The sequence below is a fragment of the Curcuma longa genome, chromosome 11 (assembly GCF_044706935.1).
Source record: "Curcuma longa cultivar G26 ecotype Majalengka, Jawa Barat chromosome 11, ITB_CL_G26_1.1, whole genome shotgun sequence".
Taxonomy (NCBI): Eukaryota; Viridiplantae; Streptophyta; class Magnoliopsida; order Zingiberales; family Zingiberaceae; genus Curcuma; species Curcuma longa.
In genome coordinates, this window is record NC_133871.1 from 4,611,312 (window position 1) to 4,618,869 (window position 7,558).

At 39.9% G+C, this 7,558-nt stretch overlaps 1 protein-coding gene across 1 annotated transcript; it reads right to left on the reverse strand.

Annotated features, from left to right (window-relative positions):
* Nucleotides 1–2,248: 2,248 nt before the first annotated feature.
* Nucleotides 2,249–3,557, reverse strand: LOC141841964 (plant intracellular Ras-group-related LRR protein 1-like). Its single transcript, XM_074730168.1, has 3 exons — nucleotides 3,360–3,557; nucleotides 3,054–3,223; nucleotides 2,249–2,967 (listed from the first exon to the last, which is right to left on the reverse strand). Exons 1-3 carry the CDS (start codon nucleotides 3,534–3,536, stop codon nucleotides 2,271–2,273), a joined length of 1,044 nt encoding a protein of 347 aa, XP_074586269.1. The 5' UTR covers nucleotides 3,537–3,557; the 3' UTR covers nucleotides 2,249–2,270.
* Nucleotides 3,558–7,558: the final 4,001 nt, after the last annotated feature.

A 7,558-nucleotide genomic window follows, 5' to 3' on the forward strand; every position in this document is an offset into this window, starting at 1 on the left:
GATGTGGTTCTTGTTGGATCCTTGAAACAAGTAGAATATACTTTTTCCCCAAAACAACGAGGAGATATATTCCTACAGATTCCCGAAATTGACGGATTCGACAGTGGGTTCTGAGGCAATGTTAAATTCTCTAATAGTTTATCATTAAGTCTAAGCCTAAGTCTATATATAATCTGTTCTTCATAAGAACTTTGTTCGAGTAAGTAAAATTTCTATGATTATTCTTTCCCGGCCCAGTTTCTGCTTTGTCCTCTTCTTAGAAGTTCATAGACCTATTCACTTACATTGGATGACAAAACCAAACACTTAAACAATTAGCACCATGCATCGAACTGCATACAATTTATAAGAACAGCATTTCTTTTTATTTTTTTAAATGTTTTTGAAGAAATAGTTGAAGAACATAATAAATAGATATTATGTGCTCTAAAGTTTTTTAGAGAGTGGACAAGCACATTTGCTTCGCAGGAGATGACTGCTTGAACACCGTTATGGATTTATAGTAATCGTGTTTGATCCGGATGGAACAACGTGGACAAGACAGGTAGGATGAGGGGGACCCCCCAGAAGACACGTGGCCCGAATCTCAGGCACACACTTGTCCCAGAGAGCGGAATACGGACACCTCAGCCCCGCAGCCAAGAACAGCACCCCGCACACGCCACACAACCAACCCCGCTAAAGTAACGAACATCTGCACCGAAGACATCTCACAGAACCAGGTAGGCATACTAGTCCCAACCCACCTCCCAGTTAGGGCAAAGGCAGGACCAACACGCCAGACCAACTCCTGCAGACCTACCTGATACCTCACAAGGAAGTAAAACCACAACCAAAGGACAACCTCCTAAGTCGGTCGCCGCAACATAAGCCGACCTCGTCACCAGGTCGCTGCCACATAAGCCGACCTCATCACCAGGTCGCCGCATCATAAGCCGACCTACACAGGAGGCCAACATGTACCAGGGGCCAGCGCCTAACTGTAGTCGCCCGGCCCTACCTAGAGGAAGGGTTTCCTATTGGTCCTCTCCACCACAACCCACATAAGCAGGCCAGAAGGGACCCACCTACCTACACCGCTAGGAAGACCAGCTAGGAGCGCCTCACATCAGTACATTTCACCCCCGCAGGTTGGCCACACCCAACAAGAAGATAGCACCAAAGCAGGGAGAACCAAGCTCCTTCGCAATATCTATCCACAGGAGGCACTCCAGTCAATCGCAACCCTTCAAAGAAGATAAGAGGTAGGGGAGGACCGCCGGATCTAAAGAACTTTCATACAGCGGACCCTGTCAGTCCGCCATCTCCTCCAATCCCAAACAGCTAGATCCGAAGATATCGCCCCCTCCTCTTGCTCTATATAAACCTTACAGGTACGACATCAAACCCATCTTAAATCCGAGGGGTACATCGAACAACACCCTCTTCTGTCGTGATCAAAAACGGTCACCTCCCAGATTAATTGGATATTAAAAGTTAAATACCTATATTAAAAAAACAATTATTGCTGGCCATTGTAATTTGGGGAATAATTGGGCCAGCTATGGAAGGCCTGACAAGTCCCGGCCAAGGCCTATGCTCAATGGGTCCAACCCATTTAGTGTCTGGTTATATAAAAGAAACTCTCATGATGCCTTGTAAAAATTTTGAATTCTTTCACACTCTTTTTTTAGTAATCATTAAAATAATATTACTACTACATATATTGAGGTGAGATCTTATTCGACTCAAATTTATACTATTTAATAGTATGTTATAGTAATTATAAATTATAATTACTCTACTGTAAAAGATAGAATTTGTCACTCCAGCAGCTTCATACGATCGGTCACACGATCATAAGTGAGAAGGTAAATTGTAAAGTTACAGTTGACCATAAAGAAGGATATTGTCTCGACTTCGTTGAGATTCAAACTCTTATCCTTTTCTATAACTTTATTTCATGATAACTAACTCAATTAAATCTCATATATTGAGGGTGAGATTTTTCATTATTACTCTTTTTATTTTGTCCAAAAAAAACTCATAGTCTATTGGGAAAAGAAAGTGATTTGAAACATCAGTATTTTACAACGGCTAGGCGTGTATACTATACACATTTTTAATGTTCCATATAATTTATCAACAAAACTATTTTTATTAACTAATTAATTAGTGAAAGATCCTTAATCAACTTTCCTAATTGTTTCTAAGACAAATCGTCACGAATAAATAAACACTAGCAATAGATTTGAAATTTGATCGATGATTTGTGACGATATTGCATATTTCTACTTAATTTTGCGCGGCGAGAACAGCCGGCGCGGCGAGAAGATGCCAGCGTAGCTCGGCGAGGAGTCGCCGTCGACCCATCGGTAGTCCGCCATCATCAGCCCGTCGTCGGAGCTGACGTGGCGGCCGCCCGGGGGAAACGTGCCGCACTTTACCAGCTTCTTGATCCACGACGACCCCTGCTTCTGCTGCTGCTGCTTCTTCTTCTTCTTCATCGCGTCGGCGTCGTCGGCGTGCATCTTGGCGGCTAGGTAGTTGCGCACGGCGTCGAGGCCCTGGTCGAGGACCTTCGGGGACGGCGACACGAGGGGGTTGCCCTCGGCGCGGAGGGAGCGGAGGGCGGGGATGCAGGAGAGGGAGGCGGGGAGGTGCGTGAGGGCGTTGTAGCTGACGTCGAGGTCGCGCAGCGATCGGAGGAGGCCGATGGAGTAGGGGATAGCGGTGAGGTGGTGGAAGTTGTGGGCGACGGTGAGGACCTCGAGGCGTAGTAAGTTCTCGAGGCCGTCGGGAAGGCAGCGGAGGCAGTTGAGCCGGGCGTCGAGGACGCGGAGCGAGGTCATGTGCGAGGTGGACGACGGGAGGAACGACAGCTTGTTGGAGTTGACGGCGAGCTTCCGCAGGTCGCGGAGCTCGAATCCCATCGTCTCCGGCAGCGCCGTCAGCCGGTTAAAGTTGGCCGCCAGCTCTTGCAGTGCCCTGCCAACTCATCGATCGATCGAACATTCAAAAAATCCTTTCATTCTACAAGAAAAATTCCAAATCATCTGCGGCGGCAATCTCACCGGCAGTCCTCAATGGTTTTGGGGAGGCCCTCGAGGAGGTTGCCGGAGACGTTGAGGGCCCTGAGCTTGGAGAGACAGCCGATGGAGTTCGGCAGCGTCCTCAGCTGGTTCGAGTGCGCATCCAGCACCACCAAGTTCAGAAGTCTCGCCGTCAACGACTCCGGTATGCTCTGCACGAACCTCAAAATTCATCAGAACTACTCGTCGTCGTCGTCGTCGATTCAAGAAAACAGATCACGATTATCGAACAACAAATTACTTAATGGAAAAGAAGAAGAATAATTAATTGTGTTCTTCAATTCAAACCTGGAGATTATTGTTGGAGAGGTCGAGTTTGGTGATGAGGGCGAGATTGACGGAAGCAGGATTGGGAAGGGAGTCCAGGGACATGCCGCTCAAGTCCAACTCTCTCTGCTTCTCTCCTCCCTCCTCCATTAATCCGTCCACTGCCGATCTCCCCCTCTTCCTTCCTTCCGTCTTCATCTTCACGGTCTGTGACTGCAAGTAAACGACACGAAATGGAAGAAGTGGAGGAAGGAGAAGCGGAGGGAAGGGATATAAATAAACTGGGCCGAAGAGGAAGAGAAGAGGAAGAGGAAGAGGAAGGAAAGGTGGAAGGAAAGCGAGTGCGGGCACGGGCCAAGTACGTACGGATGTACCGTGTCCGTCGACACGCGTGCGTGACGTCAAAGGAGGGAAGCCGCCACGTCTCAGCTCGATTAGCAAAGTCAACGGCTCGAAATGCATGCACCAGCAGCGGCATAAATATAATATGAAATAATAAAAATAAAAAAATCAATTTATTTTTTTAACTTAGTAATTCAACCACTATTGTAACACACACTTAATAATATATTTATTTTCATATATAAAAAAGTATAAATTTTTTATTAATATAATAATAATAATCACATGTAATCGCTCTTGGTTTATAAAATTATTCGTCCCCGATGCATGGTGTCGTGGTAAAACATCCAGGTTGTCACTCAGGTACTCGCGATTTAATCCTCAATTATGGCGTATTTAACTAAAAATAGGAATTTTTCTATAAAATAGAGCGCAATCAAAGGATGTTGGGTGTCTGAGCTGGTGCTGCGTGCACTTTTTTATTTACTTTGATGGTCGATGGGAAATTTTCATAAGACCGAATCGATCACCCTCAGGGATAGTCAATCAAGTTAACTGAGATTTATTCAAATTTTTTCTTGATTTATAAAATTATCCAATTTAAAAGCCCACTAAACAAATAACATAGCGGAAGCTATTTAATCTTTGATTCAAACATCAATATCAAAAACAATATTCTAAAAACTTATTGATTTCTTATAATATTAGGCGATAGACATTTAAAAATTCATCATTTTAAAAAAATAATAGAATATTATTTTAGTAATCTCAATTTTCTTTTAAAACATTTGTAGTTAGTAGTTATCCGATTGACAAAAATGATAGAGGAAAAAACATATCACATGTCACCTTTTTTTGAGTTATCATTTTTTTGGTCAGCATAAAATTAAATAATTAAGGAAGAGGACTTGAATTGGCTACTTTTATTTAAATTCTCTGTTATTTCACATTATTTCAAGATAATCCATCCATCAAACACCATTAGGATATTATTTATTTATTTAAAAAAGAGAGATTGAATAATTAGTTAATAAAAAAGATGATATATAGGACAAATAACCTTATAACTTAATCAATAAGGACAGCATAAGGATTACATATTAATAGAATGCTTAAATCACTCGATCTTAAAATAATACAGATATGTGGTAATTAACAATCAACTTTGATAATTTCAATGATAAAATTAGAAAAAATGTAGGATAAAGTTGTACATGAATTATAAGATGGTCAGAGACGGCTAATGACTTTTATATAGTTCATGGAAATTGAATCTATTCGAGTGTAAAATGTTCATAGATATAAAAGACAAAAAAGATATATTAGTCAACATGTTAAAATATAATTTAATTAATTATCACTAATGATATTTCCTTACAAGTCAATGGTAAAGCTCATGCAGCCGAGAAATAACACACAATGTGATTTTAATATTAAAAATAATCAATAATTATGATATCCAGACTACACCAAACTCGAGAAAAGAGAAATATTTAATACGAAATTGTTAAAGATAGAAGATAAATAAAAATGATTAAAAATTTAGTTAGCTATAGTTTAATTGAGATTAGAACCATCTTAATCTGCTGAAATAATAATATGTTGTTATTAATAAGCAAGATTGACTTATAATGAATTCAGGCAAACTTTTAAAAATGTTATATAGTACTATATATTTTTTTATAATAAAAGCTACTTTTCAGTTCCACTGGTAATATTTAAATCTATCAACTTGTTAGTTTTAGATTGATTAAAATTATTATCATATGGTGCTAAGCCATGCATCTTTCATGAATCCACCTATATAATTTCGGGGGATTATTATTTAAAAAAACGACTCATACACCAAATGAGATAGAAGAAAAAGTGAATCCATATATGATGTGGGGAAAGTATGAATTCCAAGATCAATTGTCAGATTAACTCGATTGAGATCATCCTAATAGCATGAGTTCAATTCAGAACTACAAATGGCTGAGACACAATTGAGTCCTTAACAGTATCTCTGAATCACTTTAGGTGTGAACTTGATAAAGCCAAGCCCGGTAGAATATCGTGGAAGACGTCCGTCGGTTACATAGTTGACAAGATATACGTCTATTGCCTCGAATCACTTTAAGAGTGAAGGCATCAGTTACAAGAGCAGGTAATAACACAATCATCAACGATAATGAGGTTTAACAGTGGTAAGAAAGAAAGACAACTGTTACAGGGGATCTATATAAGGTGATAGTATTAACGAGACAAAGAAGGTTCAATAATATTTTTGTTAGTCTTCTACCTTCTTAATCTCCTTGTTCTATCTCTATCACTCCAGAAGCGACTTAAGTCGAAGAGACCACATCAAGATGCAAAAGCCAACTCTGTCAAAAATCAACACGCCAAAAGTTGTTAAAATCAACACACCCTCCAGAAGCCAACCCGCAAAAGCCGATCAACAAAAAAGTCAAACTTCACTTTAGCAATTGTTGACTTATCCCGATTAACCCCTCCTTTATCTCGTATCGGATCAATATATAAGATACTTGATATAAAATATTCCTTCACAAAACGACACAAAACCATGAATAAAGTATTTAATCCTTACAAAAACAAAACAAAGATATAAAATATCAACAAGTGGAATTAAGAGGCTCAAAATTATATTATTTACGTAGCTATCTTGACATGTCACAAACAGCTTGTATTGTCATGGATTGGTAGTTCAGTCCATCACCTCCGCAGTAGTATATTTACGTACACACAAGGACAGTTGACTTTTGGACGAGGAAGTTGAGAAGTTGTCCAAGTGGATAAGTCAGTGTTGGATTCCAACGGCAATCCACTTGTTCATAGTTTTCAGTACAACTTGATCAGCAATTTAATTCAGTTTTCTTTAAATAAATAAATGAAATAAAAAGCGAAGAAAGTTGATTATTGATCCAGCAATTAGTCCAACTCTATGTGCTCTCTGGTAGCTAGTTTGATCCTTTGAAGTCATTATAAATGAGTTGAAACACACAAGCGAAGAAAAACAAGAATTTCAACTGTGGGGATAAGAACTAAAGATCAAACTTGAGTTTTTGTTCTTATCGAGCCGGAAACAAGTTGCTTTCCTCTTCTTTATTCTCCTGCACAATGTAAGTTTCAGCCATCTAAATCAAAAGGACAGTCGATAAATGGGAGAAGCATGATGGTTTAAGTGTCAACTATGGCCAGTGCTGGATACACAATATGATAGTTCAAGATGTCAACTATGGCAAATGTTCATCCTTTTCGAACCCCACAAATCGACAAGGGCCGTAGCCATCAGTCCCTTACTGTGAAGAGGTTAACTGTCCATCTTCAATCCTCCTCCATCCATGCCATATAGCCTTAATCATACATGTCTTTTGGAGATCCTTTACAACCACAGATTCAATGAATTCCGTTGCTGTTGTTTTTCACATGATAACCAGAAACACAAATACTAAAACATGAACATGCACTCAAAATTATGCAAGATGCCTTAATACAAGGCTTGGTCACAAGTCAGGGACGGTGCCGAACGTTGTAGTGTTTCTTGTCCCATTTACTTGCACACATCTTTTCTGAGGACGTTAGCATGTAGTTCATATACACACTAAATACTCTGGTCAGTTTTGTAGTCACTATGATTAACGGCAGATAGCGCAAGGTGCAGTTCCATTCCTTTGTTGTGGAGTATCTGAAGATGACTCTTCTAACCAAACTCGATCTTACACGCATGAATGATTGGGGTGTGGCAGGTAAAACACCTTCTGAAATACTCTCCAAATGGTGTTTTGGGAACAGGGAAAAGCTTTCCAACAAGAGCCAGAGGCCAACTGGAAAGCAAATAAGCTAATTGATCTTGCATTTGAAATAAAATCACTAGAGAT

Excerpts from the sequence above, each read along its gene's own strand:
- LOC141841964 (XM_074730168.1), bottom strand. The coding sequence starts at position 3,536 with ATGAAGACGGAAGGAAGGAAGAGGGGGAGATCGGCAGTGGACGGATTA. Across the intron at positions 3,224-3,359 it reads TCTCCAACAATAATCTCCAG|AGCATACCGGAGTCGTTGAC; the intron begins GTTTGAATTGAA and ends AGGTTCGTGCAG. Across the intron at positions 2,968-3,053 it reads AAAACCATTGAGGACTGCCG|GGCACTGCAAGAGCTGGCGG; the intron begins GTGAGATTGCCG and ends ATGAGTTGGCAG.